A 20,338-nucleotide genomic window follows, 5' to 3' on the forward strand; every position below is an offset into this window, starting at 1 on the left:
GTCCCTTTGCATCTCTATCTTCAAGGGCCTCCACTACCTAGGCCATGCCCTCTTTACTCTGTTACCACCGGGGGGACAAAAAGTACAGGAGTGTAAAAGCGAGCGCTCACCTTCTTGCCCTCTGCCATCAGATTCCTGAATGATCAATGAACCAAAGATCCTGCCTCACTCTTCGTGCAGTCATCTTTTATTTTTTTATAGTAATGTTGTACGATGGTTGCAATGTCCACAAAACAATGAAGTTCATAACTTATTCGTGACAATAAATTTTGATTTTGATTTCTGAATTTTCTTCCCATCCAAATATTAGTCTGCCTTTTTATTCCTTCTACCAAAGTGCATGACTGTACACTTTCCACCATTTTATTACATTGGCATTTCTTTGTCCATTCTCCTAATCTAAGTCTCTCTGCAACCTGTTCCTCCACCCTTCTTTGTATCATCTGCAATGTACTTTCTGAAGATCTCTGCAGATATGGTAATAAAGTTCCAAAAGTATCACGACGTAATATTTGAGTGACCGAGCAGTGCACACACCAAGTGCTACATTTGATAATGTCGTTCCTTAACAGCCCAAATGACAATAACATGAATGTTTGTTGCTCGAAGCAAGCTTCCTCTATTTGGATTACCTAAATCATTGAATTGATGACCTTGAAGTTTCCAACATCTTATCTTTTAAACAGATAATTTCTGTCATTCTTACCATTGAGTAGATGTAAGATCTTGAATTCAGTTGTCGTCTCACCTTCTGAGTGATTTGTAAGCAAACAAATTGAAATTCTCCACAAAAACTAATAACTGTTCTCGGAGAACGAGAAGATGAAGTGAAATGCTTTCATTGCTCTTCAAGTCTCATCCAATTGAAAACATTGTAGCCAGATTCCATGTTCTCATAAATGTAAGCATTTTTTTGGTGATGAAATATCACTTCATTTGGTTCCAGATTGACCTTGAATGGCATGGAGCTCACTAGCCCAAAACTCTAACTGATAAGTTTGAAAAACCCATCTGTGTGTGAGGATCTGATCAACTTGGCATTGGAAAAGATTTGACAGTGAAACAATCTGGGCATTCGATGTGAAATAAAAGCTTGCTGCTCTTAAAATAAATGGTGCTCAATCATCACCGCATGTTTTTATATATAGAAGAAAAAAATCGTATATAAAGGATGTTAGTTTATAGAGTAAACAAAGGTGCGGGAAAAACTCAGCAAGTGCCATAGGAGGCAAAGATACTGCATATAACCAATATTTGGGCCTGAGCCCATCGTCAAGCTATCTGGAGACTTCTTGTTTCACTTCATTACACGGGTTCAACTGAGTCTTGGCATACAGCTGATTTAGATTAAATACAAAATGTAGAAGTACAATTGACCATCCTTGCTCTTTTTTTTTGCAGTCTGGAAAGCTACAGCTCTTTGATTTAGCTTCAGGAAATTTGTTGGAGACATTTGATGCCCACGATGGAGCAATATGGTCTGTCTCATTGGCACCAGACCAGGTAATGTGGAACAATTTTAAATGGATAGTAAAACGTATACTTGTTTTAACCTTGCTCAAATGCCTTTGTTATCCACACCATAAACGCTATAATTAAAAGCACACCTGCTGTATGGCTAAATTTAAGGGCAGCATAATTACTGTGGTTAGAGCAATGCTGTTACGGTGCTAGTGACCCAGGTTCAAATTTGGTACTGTCTGTAGGGAGTTTGTCCATTCTGTGTGGGATTCTTCCAGTGCTCTGGTGTCCTTCCACCTTCAAAAATGTATGGGGTGGTATGTCATTTGGGTGTAATTGGGAGGCACGGGCTTGTGGGCTGGAAGATCCTGTTACCCTGCTGTATGTCCAAGTTTAAGGGGCGGCAACAAAGTTAGCATCATGATTAGTGTCATGTTGTAACAGTGCCAGCGGCCAGGTTTGAATCCGGCACTGTATGTGAGGAGTTTGTACGTTCTCCCCATGTCTGCTTGGGTTTCCTCCCACCGTTCAAAATGCACAAGAGTTGTAGGCCAATTGGGTGTAATTAGGCAGCATGGGGCTGTTACATGGGCTCTTGGACCCAAAGGGCCTGTTACATGGGCTCTTGGACCCAAAGGGCCTGTTACATGCTACATGTCTAAATTTAAATAAAATGTTATAATAAATTGCAACTATTTAAAATAGCTAGTTATGAAAGACTGTAAAAATGAAGTCTGTAGCATAAGTGGAGGGAATGTCGAAATCTTGTTCTGTGATAGTCCCCTGCTCTGGACTCGTAAATAAATTTGCAGGACCAGGTCAAATGCCTTTATAGCTTTGCAAAGCCTGAGTACCCCCCCCCCCCCCGTACACCAAGAGGCTCTACAGAGCAGCTAGTCCTGCTCCAAGGGAATCTCCTCTCGTCTTCAAGGTGCAGTGATATTTGTACAATGTACGTAACAGTTTGTTTTTCAATTCTCTCAGTTACATTGTTGTAACGCAACCCCTGCTATCACAAGATGAACCATTTTAATTAACCCAACACAAATACTTTTTGTCACTAATCAAACCATTAGTAACCTTAACCCAGGATTATGGCGCAACCTCAGAGCATTTGCTGATCACCTTAAAAATATTTTTTGTCCTTAATCAATCCATTAGATAACCTTCACCTGTGATAATGGCATGACATCATAGCATCTGCTGATCGCCTTACCCCTTGTTTTTGTATATTTCAAAAGTTCTTGGTCATGTGGTTAACCCTTTAGATGTTACTACACTTCAACAGTACCAAAGGAACGTTAAAGTTAATATGTATAGATATTTAATTTATTATATTGTCCAGAAGAGGAAGGGGAAACCCAAGACTAACTACGACCTGAATAAATTAATTACGTCTGTGGAAGGTTGGTTGTGCTGCAGATCCTCAAACTCTATACCAAAATTCCGTGCTATTCAACTAGCAACAGCCTTGATCTGTAGCCAGACTCCAGGGACTTGATGTCATTAATTCTGCTGATAGAGGGGAAAAAAGGCACAGGAGCAACTCCAAGATGGTGTTGGAGACTTGTATTGCACATTGAAAAGTTGCGTGGCCAGTGACTACTGACCTGAGATTGCGATACTCTCTATAAGGTACGAGAGATAGATAAAGAGAGTGTGCATGGGGATCAATGTTATGTGAAGTTCCCTTCCGAGTTGCATATTATCCTTGTTTAGCAATGTATCATCGCCCAACATAGACCACATCAGCTCAAGGACAGTTGAGGATAGATAATAACTCTTGGGTCAAATCATGTCAGTCCAGCCATTGCCCAGAAGCTCCACCCTGACTAACACTCTGGATCTGAGAGCTGCACATTGCGTTACAGGGACACGTCTTCTCAGACTCTGGGAGAAGGCAACTACCTGCTGCTAAAGCTGACCGAGAAATGTGAGATAGCCTTTAATGTAATAGTCAGACTGTAATTCAAATCTAAGTGTAAAGAGCATTTGCTGATCACTCCCTTACAAACATTTTGTGATTGATGATTATATTGCTTTTAAATTCTTCATTCTAGCGTGGTTTTATTTCTGGAAGTGCTGACAAGACAGTAAAATTTTGGGAATTTGAGTTGGTAAAGGATGAAAATTCCACACAGACAAGGTAAGCAATGAAAGGAAATACAAGTAATAGCTAACTTCTACAAGGTTATACACTCCTGAGTAAATGGAGCTGCAGGTTAACCTTTCATCTGAATGCAACTATGGATTGACAGTATGGAAAGAACCAAGGAGGTTCAAAGCTGGATGACCTCCTGCTCCTCTTTTCTAGTTGTTCGCAACTTTCCTCAGTTGTCCTTTTGACCATTTTAATCTGTGCTTCCTTGTTTTACTCACACGGTGTTACTAATCGTCTCTATTCCATTTACAATTTCAAATATTTCTTTCACCGTGATTTTTTTTAACTGAATGATGTTCCCTGCAGTGATATCACATGTTAATTATAACCTCTTATTATCTGAATCATTTTGACTTCAACTCTTTTTCCCACAACTATAGACTTTCATTAAATCACACACAAACTCTTCAGCTGGATGAAGATATTCTAACTGTGTGCTACAGCCCTAATCAGAAGCTACTGGCTGTGTCATTACTTGATTGTACTGTTAAAGTATTCTACACGGACACACTCAAGGTAAAAGATACCATAATGATTCACTAAAACTTTGTATTTGCAAGTATGTGGAATGCCAGTTCTTCAAGTCAGTCACCATTCTAACTTGCAAATTCATTGTTGTTGATGGATGAAAATCCTGGTCCTCCTACTCTGGTACAATTACTGGGGGAGTATCTTAACAAAAAGGGCATCAGCATTTTGAAAAGGCAGCTCACCGTGACTTTTTCAAGATCAGTTGTGGTTGGGCAATGAGTTCTCGACAGGTCCACAACCTTCAAACCTATTGCAAAGTCAGAGGCAGTTTAGCACTGGAACAACATCATATTAAAATCCGGAGGGCATATTATCTTAATGCATTGCTTCAAACTACATTTGGGCTTTGTCACTTGATCCAGAAGTTTTGTGCAAAGCCATTAAACACTTGGAACCAAGTGTCAAGTTGTGTGAAAATGATATTTGATGTAGGTCAGTCAATCAATAGGAGCATCATGTGGGAAGATAAATGATCCATTGTTAATTTCAGGATGGAAGAGAAATGAAACTTTGAATTGCTTTGGATATGGCTAAAGATGCTGCTTATTCTTGGTGTAAAGAATTTTAAATATACATAGCCAATAATATTTTTAAAAATTGGTCTTTATTGTTGACAGTAGAAATAAAATAAAAACTGTTGCAAAAAGAAAACAAATTTCCTGTATTTTTTACTTTGCAGTTCTTTCTTTCTCTCTATGGACACAAATTACCTGTGCTTTGTATGGATATTTCTCATGTAAGTATTCACGTTTTGCAGTTTCTCACTAGTATGAGTGTGTATTCTGGAGTGAAGGGATAGCAAGTTGCTCTATCAGTGCAGAATTGTTTTCCACTTGGAAATATTGTTTCATGCTTCTCCAGGAACTGAATCTTCTATAAAGCAAAGCAAAATGGGTTTAGGCATATACACTAAGACAATGATTTGCCTTCATTCGTTTATCATCTACTGATATGAAGTAAATTTGGAGATTTTTATGCTTCTAGCAGGGATTGGACTTGAGAATGGATAGGAATACAAAACCTTCAATCTCTTCCATCATTGCATTGAATTTGAATATCATTGAATTTAACCAATTATTAAGAAGGTAGGCTTGGAGAGCATAATTGACACGTTTATATGTTCTGGACATGCCCCAGTTTGGAAAAATTTTGGAGAGAATATTTTCAAACACTATTGGTGATTCTCAACTACATTTCCCATTCTCCAATCCTCCGGCACCTCCCCTGCGGTCAAGAAGGATTCAAAGATCATAGCTACTGCCCCAGCTCTCTCTACTCTCACTTCCCACAGCAGCCTGGGGTACATCATGTCCGGCCCCGGGAACTTAACAATTTTCATGTTTTTCCAGAAGATCCAACACTTCCTCTTCCTTAATCTCCACATTGTCCAGCACATAGGCCTGTTCAATTTCAACCTCGCCCTGATCAAGGTCCTTTTCTCTTGTGAATACTGACTCAAAGTCTTCATTTAGGACCTTCCCAACCTCCTCTGCCTCCCGCTTTCTAAGCAAAAGTATCCAAAATAACAAAAAAGTAAGCCGTTAATACTAAAAGAACAATGAATGTATAAATCTCTGCCTTCTCATTTAAACTTGTAGGCTCAGTAGAACAAATAACCAAAGCACATACATGACTAACTTTAAAATTCTCCATACATAACTTGGCCTATGCACGTTTATATTATTATTAATACTGTTAACTTTATTTTCCACAGTCATCTAATAACTTGAGTGCATAAGTGCTTAAAGCATTAAATGAATAACAAAAGTAACAAGTATAAATCCTTATTAAAATTAATGTATTCAACTGAGTACTCTTATCCGAGAAAAAGCAATTAAAGTGTCATAACCTTAATAGAAAAGAAACAAATTTGCTTAACAATAAATCAAATGAGTACATTATCCCTTTTAATTAACAAAAGGTAGAGAGCAGCCAAATTTCTCCCAACCAAACAAAAAAAAGGTTTTGGACACCAAATAACAATGATCCAGATGATAACGAAATTGAATCAGCAAGTTTGCAGTTGACACTAAGATTGGAGGTGTTGTGGACAACGAGAACTATTTTCAAAGCTTGCAGAGGGATCTGGACCAATTGGGAAAATGAGCCGGAAAATGGCGGATGGAATTTACTGCAGAGAAGTGTGAGATGATGCATTTTGGAAAGGTAGGACACACACAGTAAATGGTAGGGCACTGAGGAGTGCAGAGGAAGAAAGGAATGTGGGAAAACAGATACATTGTTCCCTGAAAATGGTGGCATAGGTCGACAGGGATGTAAAGAAAGCTTTTGACATCTTGGCCTTCATAAATCAAAGTGTGGAGTACAGGAGTTGGGATGTTATGGTGAGGTTGTATAAGACATTGGTGAAGCCAAATTTGGAGTATTGTGTGAAGTTCTGGTCTCCAAATTATGGAAGGATATCAGTATGATTGGAAGGATATCAGTATGATTGAAAGAATGCAGAGAAGATCTACTAGGATGTTGCTGGGTCTTCAGGAGTCGAGTTACAGGGAAAGATTAAACAGGTTAGGACTTTATTCCTTGGAGCATAGAAGAATGAGGGATGATTTGATTGAGGTTTACAAGATGATGAGAGGTATAGACAGAGTGGTTAGGAGAAATAAAAATGAGAAGTCATGGCTTTAGGGTGAAAGGGGAAAGTTTTAAGGGGAACATTAGGGAGAACTTCTTCATCAATAGCTCAGTGGTTAGAGCACTGGTCTTGTAAACCAGGGCCTCATTTCTGTGAAGGGAACAGGAAAAAGTTCTTTGTGTTACATTCTAAATGTAGTATTATGTGTCAATAAAGGAACCTTTACTCAGAGAGTGGTGGGAGTATGGAACAAGCTGCCATCTGACATGGTAAATGCAGACTTGCTCTTGAGTTTTAAAAATAAACTGGACATTTACATGGATAGGAGAGGTCTGGAGGGTTATGGAATGGGTGGAGATCAGTGGAACTAGCAGAATGATGTTTTGGCAGAGACTAGAAGGGCAGAATGGCCTGTTTTTTGTACTGTAGTGTCCAATGGTTCTATGGAAATTTTCAGTGCTGGGATGAGTGCATTGAAAAAACAGATTTGGACAGTGCGAGGCAAGGAGCTGCTGCGAAGAATAGTGAGGAATGTATGGGGCAAGTGAAGAGTGGGGGACTTGCTGTACTGAGCAGATCAAACTGATGAACTATGGATGGGAAATATAATTAATGGGGCTGCTGAGAAAAGTGAACAATGTTTTAAGTTTCTTATTTCGTATGAGGGACTGTATCTAAACTACTGTCGTAATCAGCATTTTCTATCATCTTCCTTTTATAGATGCATAAACTTAATTCATATATCACTGTTCATTGTTAATTTACAGGATAGCTCTCTGATAGCAACTGGCTCAGCTGACAGGAATGTGAAAATCTGGGGATTGGAATTTGGAGACTGCCACAAGTCTCTCTTTGCTCACGATGACAGGTAGGGTTAACCTTCCATTACATTGTTCCTAATTTATGTCCTTTAGTGAGTTACCTGTGGCTTCAATTCATGCTACATTTCAAAGAATGGGTTTGGTAACCATTGACATTGTGTTGGATTAAAGTGTAGTGGGAAATTGCACATACAAATCTCATCTCAATTCACATCTAATGTAAATAAAGCAGTACCATAATAAATGAAGGTTAATTCACAACACTGGGCACAATTGCAGCTACGTATTTGCACTGCTCCAAATGAAAATGGATGCTGTTTGCATCACATTAGCATCTTAGAATTAAAAGTGCAGGTTCAGCAGGTATCAGAAAGGAAATAGGACATTGGCCTTCATTGCAGGAGGGTTTGAATTTAAGAGCATGAAGGTTCTGTTGAACCATACAGGGTACTGGTGAGGCTGCACTTGGTCATGTACTGTGTGTAATTCAGGTCTGCTGATTTGAGAAAGTATAAACTGGCTTGGGAAGATTCTCCAGGTTGATTCCAGAAATGAGGGGTTAGTTTATTGAGAGAGATCAAGTAGCCTGGGACTATACTCATTGGAATTTAGATGGGTGAGGGGAACGTATAAAATTATGAAAGGAATAGATAAGAGGGAACGTATAAAATTATGAAAGGAATAGACAAGATAGAAGTAGGAGGTTGTTTTCACTGGTTGGTAAGGCTAGATAGAACGAGGTGATTTGGCCTTGATTTTGGGGAGTAGACAGGACAGATGAGGAGGAACTGCTTCTCCCAGAGTCGTGACTTCTCTGCACAGTAATGCAGCAGAGGCTTCCCCATTAAATACATCAAGGACGAATGGAGTTTTGAATAATTGGGGAAGTGGAGCTGAGTCCACAGGCAGATCAGCCATGATCTTAATGGTGGAGCAGGCTCAATGGGCCAGATGGCTGATTCCTTCTCCTGTTTCTTAGGTTCTTATCTGAACATTAGGAACAGTGTCGTGTCATTTAGTTGCAGCAAGGGAAGCGAAGAATTCAGTTCCTTGTTGCTCTTTCAGAGTTCAGCCTCAACATACATTTTAATAGGGAGTCATTTTTTATGCCGTTCCATTTCTGCTGGGGGAGTAAGTGATGTTTGGGCATGAGGATGAGAGGTTGGAATTGATGTCTTGGTGGATATTACAAAAGTTAAAGCATCATGGGAACTGAAATGTATAATTGGATAAATATTTAATAATCAGGATGAGAATTCGAATTGACAGTAATCAATAAAAATATGAGGAAACGAGTGATTTAGGGCAAGGAGGAAACGAGTAAGTGTAAGTTAAAATAATGCACAATGTGGACTTTAGGAAATGAAAATGTAACTCAATGATGATTTCTATCTTAGTTTTCATATTGTGTGGTTATTATTTGCTCAGTAGTCCATGCAGACTAACTTTTGGTCATCTGTACAATGAGTTGAACAACAACAAAAATCATTACCCTGGGAATTGTAGATAACTGGTACTTGGGAAAACTAGGATTTATTTACTTTTCCTCTGGTTTGTTTCCCTGCAGTGTCATGTCTTTGAAGTTTGTAGCAAAAACTCATCTCTTCTTTACTGCTGGAAAAGACAGGAAAATTAAACAGTGGGACGCTGACAAGTTTGAGCACATTCAGACTCTGGAAGTAAGTACAACTTCAGTGGAAGGAACGTTACAGAGTTAGACTGTGAGAGTGAGTCTTAAGGCTGATTGGCTGCCCTTGAAGTTGTATATCTTATTTGCTCTCAAGATAATTTACGGGGCAGCATGGTGGTTAGAGCAATGCTGTTACAGCGCCTGGGGCTGGGGTTTGAAACCTGCACTGTCCAAGGAGTTTGTACATTCTCCCATGATATTGGAACTGAATTATTCGACTCCTGTGTCACATGGAAAGTAAAGTGAATTAAAATTGTGTAGAGGTTTTATGAAAAGTCACATCCACCAAGTCCTGAGGGTGCAGAATCTTATTAGAATAGGTTTAGAACCAAAATTTAATATATTCGGTTTTATTCAAATAATTTATTTTATTTATTTTGCTGCAAAGCTTCAGGACCTCAGTCTTTTTATTGTAAATGCCAAAATTTTGTATTTTACTGATGTGTAAATAATTGATGAGATCTGAAACACAGCATTTTAGATTGGGATTCACATAAATTAGTTTTTGTATTGGAGCACATTATTTCCTCTTTCAATGAGCAGTTCCTGGTAATTGCTGAAGAATTAGGGCCACGTTCAGGTTCACCATAGATTTGTTAAGCATGCTTGACCCAGACTGGATGCTTTTGTTTTCTTTTTGTTCTCTGCAGGGACATCATGGCGAAGTCTGGGGCCTGGCCATCAGCCCTAATGGCGATTACATAGTTTCCTCCTCTCGTGATAAATCTCTACGACTGTGGGAACGAACAAGAGAGCCAATCATTTTGGAGGAAGAGAGAGAAATGGTGATGTCTCATTAACTATTGTCTGAAGGGAAATGAACTCTGTTGATTAAGGAGAAAGTTCTTTATGGAGTAGTAATAGCAGAACATGTGGGTACATGTGCATTTTCTAGCTAACAAACTCTTAAGGAGAATTGAACAATGTCGTGAGAACCTTCAGTTATTCACTTCGAACTTGGCTTTAAACAGAGCAAGGGTGATGTGATTCAAGCATTCTCTCTCAATTGGCTGAGACCTGTTCCTCAAAGAACTGGATTGCGACCACTCAGATTACCTACACTTTGAAAACAATAAGAAATTTTGAAATGGTTTCATAAAACAAGCATTTTTATTTTTCCACTAACTTGGTAAAATTGGAAGGAATATTATCAAACAAAATGGGGAAAAAAAGTGTTGTAACAGACGACTAAAATTTTATTAGAGAGGAATGTATCTACCAGGTGAGAGGTTGGTAGAGGGGATTGAGGATAGAATTTCAGAGCTTATTAAATGATTAAAATTAGACAAGAGGGCAGAACTGGGGGACAGAGAAATCTTGGAGGATTGGGATGAGGAGAATTAACACTCCAGAGAAACTTGAAAATAGGATGCCTTAAGTTTGGGTTCGCTGCTGGATTTGAGAGGAGGTCGTGCAACTACAGAGGTTCGGGGTATAGAAGGAGGTGGAATCCACCCACATTCGGCATCTCTGAAGGCTCTCTCGTTTGCTTTTCTTGGTAGTGGTGGATTGGGTACATCTCCTTATTTTGGTAGTGGTGCTGGACTAGTAGCACATCTTTTACAGAGCAAACTAAGTAAGATTTTTGTATATTTTGTGTACCAGATGATGAATGGAATCATGAATAGATGGGTACAAGATGGAATGGTTATACAGAAAACCCCTGGTATTCAGCAGCTGTTGGGATTGGTAGATGTGGATAAATGAATATTTCAGTTGCTGAGGTTGCGTTTTGCATGGATTGGCGAACTAATGGCGAGGCACGCCAATTTTAAACCTGTATTTTTTTACCTATTTACTGTCATACTTAATGTCCACGATGCATTCTGTGAAATAGGACGTTATACAATTTGGATGTTGTGTGAACACCTTCTATTCAGTACCAATGACAGGTGATTAAAAATGGCATAGGTGTCAGGGGAATAAACCATTCCGTGACAGCAACATTTGGAACTGTGGAATTCCTGCATTGGAATAATAGTTGCAGCACATTTTCACCTGCTGGGCCACAGCTTGGAACATCATTAATTTTGTACTGGAACATGGTGCCTGGAGAAATGGACTCGGGCTCATTTTTGGCAACAGTTCTGCTGGTGGCCTGGAGTTCTTCAGTCTGGTGGCAGCAGTTCTGTCTGTGTATGTGACAAGAATCATTTTGTAGTAATGTCAAACAGTGGTTGTGACTGAGCGAAATGAGCAAGTTCAATTGCGAGAGAAATGTTGGCTACATCTCAATCGGATTTCTGAATGGGCGTATATGCGGTCGGACGTTGCCCAAACGAGTGTTATGCGGTGCATGACTGTATTTTCCTCACTTTTTTTGGCCAGTTGCTTGATTCCAGATAACAGGGGCTTGACTGCTGTAGTAGTGTGGAAGAACAGTTGATAGAGGTTCAAGACAGGTAGCTGTTCAGGAGAACGCTGGAATAGTCAAGCCGAGCAAAAATAGTGGTGTGGTTGAGAGTTTGAGCAACAGCTGCATTGAAGTAAGGCACAGACAAAGGGTGCAAGGAAGATGCATACAGGTGATCTTGTTGATAGAGTGGAAAAGAGGTTAGGAATCTATCCAAAGATGGAGTAGAATTCAAACTTTAAACATGATCTTGTTTTACTGTGGACTGGGTAAGGGATAAGATTCCTGTTTCTGTAGATCTGTCTACTTAGATGGACCAAAGTCCTGCTTACTTCAAATTGAATTTGGACAAGTAATATGTTTGATTCTAGAATTTTATAGAATTGTGCATCACCAGGCACCACCAGCCCTTGAGAAAACGCCACAGCTGAGGTCCATCTGGGAATATCTAGTCATTCATTGGTGGAAGAAATATAATAATGAGATGGAAATGGATGTTCACAACATACATATAGAACTATTTTAAAGATATTGGTGGGGACAAAAACATTAATGGGAACAAAAAATGTTACAGATGACTTCAATGGCATCCTTAAAGGATCAGAAAAAGAAAACATTTTCTGGCTACCACTGAGTAGATAGCAAAGGTATCAGGCCTGACAAGTCCCAGCCAACATAATGTCTGCTGTTTGGAAGTCACAGAGTTTATAATGCTAGAAAACTAAACCGGTGGTTTAGAAGTTCAAATCGTATAGAAGCATTGTACAGTTGCATCAAATAAGACTTTAAATTGTTGGCTGGTATAGAAAAAACTAAAAGTTGCTAGATTGCTGAGAAAATTAATCTTGTGATCAAGACCAGCCATTCTCAACCTTTTGTTGGTTAGGACCCCCTTAGGACTCTGCTCAAAGTACATTGGCACCCTTCCCTGTGAAGCAATCAAGTTTAGTTGGTTTCTTCCATGCTTCTCTCCTACAGACGACATAAAAAAAAATGTAATTTCAGCCTGAGGACCCCTTAAATGTGCTGTGGTCTTTAGGGGTCCCTATGGCCCTCATTGAGAATGGCTTGTCTGGACTCTTGTTTGTCTGATGCAAGTGGTTGCCTCAATGCTTTGCAGCTTACCAGCACTAACAACTGTAAGGATGGAAAGTTGGATCTGGAATCTGGATGGAGGGGGAGCACTCTTTGTATTTCCCTGTCCCTGGTAAATATTTGGGCTTTTTTTGGTGTTTGGGCCACTCTTGGCTCAAGAAGCAGTGGATTCAGCTGAAAACATTGGAAAATTAAGGAGATGTTACCCAATCCTATCATTAGGAGGATGGGATCAATGCAGAAGATCTATTTCAAAAGTGGATCCTTTGAAGTTTTTCTGTCAGCTACTGGGGGGATTGAATTTACCAGTTATATATCAAAGTACATGTCGTTATCTTTTTGAGCTGTTTGCAATTTGCAAATTAACTATTGTTCATTTCTTACAGCAAAGAGAAGCAGAATTTGAAAAGAGTGTGGGAAAAGAAGATGAACCAGTGGTGAGTTTTCCACTAATGCTCCAGCCTTTTAATGTACTATTTATTGACAGTTGTTTGCAAGTCAGGCTGCAGACAAATGTCTGCATTTTTCCCATCCACATTGGACAAAAAAAATCCATCTCTTGTGTCTCCTGCCTGAAGTCGTGGTTCACCTGAGGACAACACACAACATCATGGGTGATCAACCAGTACGTCAAATTTATTATCATCAAATCATAGAATTACAACGAGATGAAACTACTTTCTTCGGTCCTCAGTGCAAAGACATGCAAACAAACATACAGACAAATGATTCATATGCATATAAAAATAATTAAATATTGTGAGTTGATTAGTAGAGTCTTGGAGGGTTAATATGAGCAGTTCATTCAGTCGTTCAGCAGTCTTGCTGCCCTTGAGCCAAAGCTGTTTCTTATCCAAGTGCTACTAGCTCCTGATACTTCTGTATCTCTTTCCTAACGGGGGTAGCTGGAACATTCCGTCTCCAGAGTGATAAGAGTTTTGTGTGTCTTCTTCAAACAACAATCCTTGTAGGTCACATTGATGAGGGGAGACCTCCGTGATCCTCTGGGCTGCACATTGGGTCCTGTGGATTGACCTCTGATCCAGTGCTCTACAGTAACTGTACCACACTGTGATGCAACCATCCAGAGCCACTGTAGGAAGTTGACAGAATGTTGGCCAGTAGCCTTCCCTGCTACAGACTTCTCAGGAAATGCAGTCACTGTTGCATCTTCCTGACAAGTGAGAAGATGTTGCATGTTCAGGGTGGGTCACTCTTAAGTGGACTCTGGAAAAACTTGCACTCTTCTCCATTACCCATCTATTGAAGTGTAATGGAGGGTGAACTTTTTCCTGGTCCTCTTGAAGTCTATAATCATCTCCTTTGTCTTGTCCACACTGGGACCCATGGTTATTCTCGTATCATTTCATGAGCTTTTCAACCTCTGTAGTGCATCTCATCTTTGTTGCAGATGAGGTCAACAACTGTTGTGGCATCTGCAAACTTGATGTCTCTTTTGGAGCTGATGCTGCAGTCATGAGTTAGTCGTGTAAACAGAAGCAGGCAGAGCACTCAGCCCTGGGGTGCACGCGCGACGGTGCTCGATATTCTGCTGCGGAACCAGACAGACTGTTCTTTCTGTTAGGAAGTCCAGAATCTAATTACTGAGAGGGGTGTTAAGTCCCAGTGAGAACAGCTTTTCCACCAGTCTCTGGGGAATGATCGTATTAAACGCTGAGCTGAAATCGGGTGATCAGCAGCCTGGCGTATGAGACGTTTTCCATCATCAGTGGAACGGTTCTATCTGTAGGAGAATTGAAATGGGTCCACTGTCTCTGGGAGGTGCGCTTTGATGCGTTCCATCACCAGATGCTTGAAGAATTTCATAGTGGTGGAGTCCAGAGCCTCAAAGCGGTAGTCATTGAGACCTGTTCCTGTCCCCCTCTTTCATACTGGGATGATGCTACGCAATATCCAAAAGGAAAATATCAGTTCTTTGTGTTGCATTGAAGTTTACCTTGATACTGTTGCAGAGGAACTGTGGTGGATGCCCATACTTTTCTCAATACTTGAACCTTAACTGCCCTTATGTTTGTTATGCAGGAAGAAATCCTTCTTTAATACTATGAATTGATGATAGACCAGACCAATGAAAACTTTCTCCATTTGAATGTTCATGCTACATACCATTTTGACACTTCGTAATATATATGTTGACTATGAAGTGTGCATAGAAGTGAAAATGTCGAGAGTTTTTCCCTCAATTAAATTTCTCTACAGGTTCCTGGAGAGAAAGTGGGAGAAGTTGGCTTAGCTGGGAAGAAGACTATAGAGACGGTTAAAGCTGTAAGTGTATCAAACAAAATAATACTTTGCAAAACTTCTAAACCAATCTGCTAGCCTAGGTGAATTAATTCTTGTTCTTGTTAGGCTGAGCGTATTATGGAAGCAATCGAATTCTACAGAGAAGAGACTAAGAGATTGGAGGAGCACAGAAGAGCCTGTGAAGTGGCAGGCAAAGAGGTTGGGTCTTTCCATCTTATTAATTTGCTGTTCTACAGCCAGTGGGAGCAACTATTTAAGGCAAATTTGATTTATATGTTATTAACCAACCAGAACTGAAAAGTCTTGTTCTTCCTATCATTATATAACGGTGTTAGATGGTTAAACTGTCCTTCAGTCTCATCCTTAATGTTGAACAATAGCTGGATCTTCTACAAAGATCTTCATTTGTTTATAATTTAAGACTGTGAAGCAAATATCTAATGAGATAATCAAGAGGGAGTAGAGTCCAGAATATCCCCAAGAAAGGGAAAGTTAGTGAATTAGCAAAAGACAAAGTACATGTAAAAAGGAAGTTCACACTCTTTCTCGCACGCTCTCACTCCCCCTTCCCTATCTCTGCCTTCACAGAGTCAAATACAACTCCTCCCCTACCCGATCAATTCTCACCTTTCCTCTCTCCTGTCCTCTTATCAGATTCAATTAACAACTTTTGTCTGTGTAACGATAGAGTGCTCGTGATCCTCCTGGCCACTAGAGGGAGTCGGAGATAGTTTAAAAGAAACATCACAGTCTGTTGGTCTGAACCCTTTCCCCCTCCTATTCTTCCCTTCTCAACGCCTTTAATATAGGTCCCCTGCCTGCTTTTTGCTCCTATCTTGAGGACGGGCTCAGGCCGAAATCATTGGTAATATATCTTTAGCTCGTGTGGACACTGTGAGACTGGCTGAGTTCCTCCAGCATTTCCATGCTTTTACTACAATCAGTGTCTGCAGATTTTCATGTTTTACTCCAGGGGCCAGATTATACTGATCTATGGATCATATGCATATGTGCACCTACCAAATCCTCATAGTTTATTTGAAAACATTCTCAAAGAAAGAAAAAGGATGAGGTCAGAATTTGCCTCTGCCTTTTAATTAGATGCTCATAAAGATCCGGTGATTGCTGTAAAACAGCTTCAGTAACATTTGCAGTCGGGATACAAAGCCGTCGCCGGTGTGCCACAGCTGTCAACAAGTAGGCTGATTGGCCAATCACATTAAGAAATGCATGTGCAGCCAACCAGGAAGCAAAAACATTCAGCAAACAGCCAAATAACAGTTATAATGTATTTGTATATAACCCTAAAACAATGACAGTATAGAAACAGGCCATCTTGGACCCTCAAGTCCACATTGATTTAAGTGTTCTCCTCTAGTCCTGCTTACCTGCTCCCTGTCCATAACCCTCTAATCTCCTCACGTCCATGCACTCATCCAACCTTCTCTTAAATGTCAAAATTGACCCTGCTGCAACTACCTCTTCCGGAAGGTCATTCCACTCAGCCACCATTCTCTGAGTGAAGAAGATCTCTCTCATGTTACTTCTAAATTTTTGCCCCCTAACTCTTAATTTATTAACCATTGCTCCAATCTCACCTATGCTCAAGGGGAAGAGCCTATTCACATCTACTCTATCAATCCCCCTCATAATTTTAAATACCTCTATCAAATCCTCCCTCAACCTTCTAAACTCCAATGAATAAAGACCCAGTCTACTCATTCTTTCTTTGTATTCTAGAAAGTGCAATCCAGGCAACATTTTACTAAATCTTCTCTGCACCCTCTCTACCTTATTACTGGAAACTAAAATATAACAAAAATTATTTTTATTTATTTATTTTAAAAAGCTTCATTTTGAAATAATTAATAAAAGGTTTTGGGTCGTTTACTTCTGCTCAGCCATAATAATCTCTTGGTATACTTTTATAAAAAGTTAGTCATCTTTTAAAGGATATGATTATCAGGGTATTTAATAGTGGGTTGATTTGTCAATAATTAAAATTTACATAGTTCAACTCTTTTTAATATAGTGAGGAGCTGAGTTAAATTACTGACTTTGAGATTTCTGCCAATGAACAACATTAGGGTCTGAGATCATCACCCAAAACCTTAGTGTGAAAGGATAATCCTGCATCAGAATTTTAACAGCGATTGGAAATGACCTCTTTTCATTTTTTGTATCTAACAAATGTAATAACTCCAATTTAGCAATCTTCGGGTCTCCTTTTCAGATTTGAGATCTTGGTAGTGCTGGCTGTGTTCGTGTTGTAGAAGGTAACTTGAATGATCTTTATCCATTCCAGCTGCCACTACCGACTAACCCTATACTGGCTGCATGTGGAAACCTCTCTGTGAGTACTTAATCCTCCACAATTATTTTTCCTTCTTGTTTGTAAAGAGTACACTATTTAGCAGTTTGCCTTTTAGATTTGAATTGCATGGTAGACTGGGATCTCATGCAAGTTCATGATCTAATCAGTAAAAAAAATAGCAATTATTGGGCAGACTGCCTTTGGGAAGGCCTTTAAGAAGGGAAAACGGTATAATTTGTTAAAGGACGCACTGCCTTGTGTGCTTGGCTGTGCCTTTGAAGGCAATGGCATGAAGCATATAAAAGGGGAGGAAGAAAGCAAATTCCAATGATATATCATTGCCCTAAGTTTCTTAGGATCCTGGTATAGCCAGTACAAAATTCAGTCCCGACATCCCTTACCATGAATTTCCAGAAGCCCTCTAAACAGGGTTCTAATGTGGAGTAGTCAATCCATCACTCTTATTGATCAAGGGAGAGAAAATGAAGCAGCTATAATATTTAATTAAATTGCCAGCATACAAGAACATAAGGAATGAGTTTGCAATCCGGCCTGCCAAACCTAGTCTCCCAGACAATCGGATCATGCTCAAGGGAACCAGTTTATGGAGCCAGGATTCGAAGAGGGGCTCCCAAAGGGCCTCGGGTGCTGAAGGCTTCCTGATTGTATTGGAGGTTTGGATCTGGAGCTCGGGTGACCGATGGATCAGACAGGAGTCTGTGAGGCTGCGGGAGCCTTGGAGGCGAATCCATGGACATTCAGTGACTCTGAAGGGTCTCTCTTTTGCTTCTTGTTCTCTGACATCAGCTGACACAAATGGTAACTCTTTGCTTGCCTTAGAGCAGGCTGAAGGTAATTTCATGTAATGTTACATTCTGTACTATTACGTGATAATAAAGGAATCTTGAATTTCATTGAGCATGCAATTTGAATGGGTGTATTTGTACTGTTGGAATCAATCTTTGGGAAGGACGTCAGTGAGGAATGGAGTGGCACATCAGCGGCTGGTAACTCAGCAATCTTAGCAGTGACTGAAAAGAATTATTTAGTAAAAATGTTATAATTATTTAATAGACCCTCTTTGGAATGTATTATGTGATTATAGTTGCAGCTGGTTAAAAATTACTCCTAACTTTAGTGATGTTATTTTTATGTTAAAATTAAATTTTTGATTGGTGCAGTATCAAATTATTATTTGCTTTAAAGTTGTGATAATAAGGACAAGAAAGGCATTTGCTGGTTCCAAACTATCTTGTTAATTTGCTTTCTGAACATGCTTTCTTGTTGCATGTGTTAACTTTTTTAATTTTTCTCAGCCGTCGCGTTATGTCTTGGATGTTATTCGAAAAGTCAAGTCAAGGTGAGTTGCAATTTAATCTCTTTATTCACATCAAATTCACAGCAGATTTTACTTCCGAGTCACAAGGTTGTGTATCCAAGTCCCACGTCAATCATTTTGAGCACAGAACCCAAGCTGTCAGTCAAGAATAGAGTCGAGGGATAACGTTCGTCCTATTTTTGATGGTGGTGCTTGTTCCCAATCAGTCAAATCCTCATCGCTCTTCAAATTACAATGGGAGGAAAAACCTCCAGCCCAGCCTGTTGCTCGAAATGGCTCTCAATCACTGTCGGTTTAGCAACGAGATTGAACTACTGACACATAATCTACTAACTACCATAAAGTGAATTGCTATTCTTTGCACTCTTGTAATTACAAGAATTTCAGGATTGCAAGATTAATGATTCATTTCATTTACTGTTTGGGAATATTTGAAATGGAAGTGGAGAGCCTGTAATTTTTAAAATTCGTAATACATTAAGTTATTTCAATGTGAAGCATGTGTGTCGTAGATAATGTAAATTTTGGACGTATTATATTAAGTGTCATAAGAATTATTCCATGGAATCCCTAAATTAAGCATTTTGACATCAGCAAAATCTGTGGAATGAATAATCATGAAAAATCTGGGTCTAATGTTTGTAAATATTCATCAGTCTTTTGACTTGCTATCAATGTATAGAAAGGATATTTGATTTTGAATTTGAAATGTGGACATCTTTGGACCAGTTACACTTTTACTAAAGATACTTCACTACCTTTCTAGTGAATTGGAGGAATCCCTGCTTGTGCTGCCATTTGCCTACAGCCCTGATCTGCTAACTCTATTTAATGAGTACATTCAGCTTTCTCTGGAGGTTGAACTTGTTTGTCGCTGCCTTTTCTTCCTGGTCAAGTAAGTATTTGAACAAAAAAACAGTTTGGTTCCCTCCTCCACAAAATGTGTTCTTTCGTGTTCTTCCTTTTCCAAAAAAAGAGGGACTGATTGGCATAAGTAGCTGTTATCACGAGTTGTCATGGTTTCTGTTTTACCTGGAGAAAGTTTATGCCTAATTTAATCCAATACTGGTCTGAGTAATAGAGAAAAATCTACAAGTAGCATAAATACCAATAAAGACCCTTTAGTTCATGGAACTCGATTTAATTTTAGTGGAAATCAATTATGTATCCCTACCTCAAATGTCAGTGTGTACATATTACCAGTCAAAACCCAAAGCTGATCGTGTGAACCCTGCTCATAACTTTGAATGATTTGCAGTCATGGTCAGAGAGGGGTACATGGATGGGTGAGAAAGTTATTTCTGGTGTATGCTGTGACTATTATGAAGGCAAACGTTAAAGGACTTTTAGGCAATTATGCAGTTCCAGACTGAAAATCAGAATCTCGGCCATTCCTTTGAGGAGGTGCTAAGACCATTTTCCAAAACAAAAGAGGGAACAATTGTTTTTGAGCCTTGCTGTTGTGAGCAGTGCAACATTTGATAACTGGCTTGCATAATTCTTTTTTTTTCATCAGAATTCATTTTGGACAGATAACAAGTAATCAGATGCTACTCACAGTTATTGACAGTTTGAGAAAAAACACAATAGGAAAGATCAACGAAATGAAGGTATGGTTTCTGTTCTTCCATAACTTACCAAGAGAAAATAGGCATTAATAAAGTAAATGTTAAGGTAAATAAAAAGTATTGGACCAACAAATTGGTTACAAT

General features: G+C 39.3%; 1 protein-coding gene across 3 annotated transcripts in view; it reads left to right on the forward strand.

Annotated features, from left to right (window-relative positions):
- The window catches only part of wdr3 (WD repeat domain 3), a 45,212-nt gene that overhangs the window by 21,449 nt on the left and 3,425 nt on the right, over positions 1–20,338 (forward strand). For all 3 annotated transcript variants that reach the window (XM_069888405.1, XM_069888403.1, XM_069888404.1), the window contains exons 13-26: positions 1,402–1,503; positions 3,522–3,607; positions 4,003–4,138; positions 4,833–4,889; positions 7,517–7,617; positions 9,138–9,249; positions 9,911–10,045; positions 13,095–13,145; positions 14,929–14,994; positions 15,079–15,171; positions 17,279–17,326; positions 18,604–18,647; positions 19,393–19,521; positions 20,143–20,236. In XM_069888405.1, coding sequence (XP_069744506.1) covers positions 1,402–1,503; positions 3,522–3,607; positions 4,003–4,138; positions 4,833–4,889; positions 7,517–7,617; positions 9,138–9,249; positions 9,911–10,045; positions 13,095–13,145; positions 14,929–14,994; positions 15,079–15,171; positions 17,279–17,326; positions 18,604–18,647; positions 19,393–19,521; positions 20,143–20,236 — 1,254 coding nt within the window. The remainder of the gene's footprint in view (positions 1–1,401; positions 1,504–3,521; positions 3,608–4,002; positions 4,139–4,832; positions 4,890–7,516; positions 7,618–9,137; positions 9,250–9,910; positions 10,046–13,094; positions 13,146–14,928; positions 14,995–15,078; positions 15,172–17,278; positions 17,327–18,603; positions 18,648–19,392; positions 19,522–20,142; positions 20,237–20,338) is intronic.

The sequence above is a fragment of the Narcine bancroftii genome, chromosome 7 (assembly GCF_036971445.1).
Source record: "Narcine bancroftii isolate sNarBan1 chromosome 7, sNarBan1.hap1, whole genome shotgun sequence".
NCBI lineage: Eukaryota > Metazoa > Chordata > Chondrichthyes > Torpediniformes > Narcinidae > Narcine > Narcine bancroftii.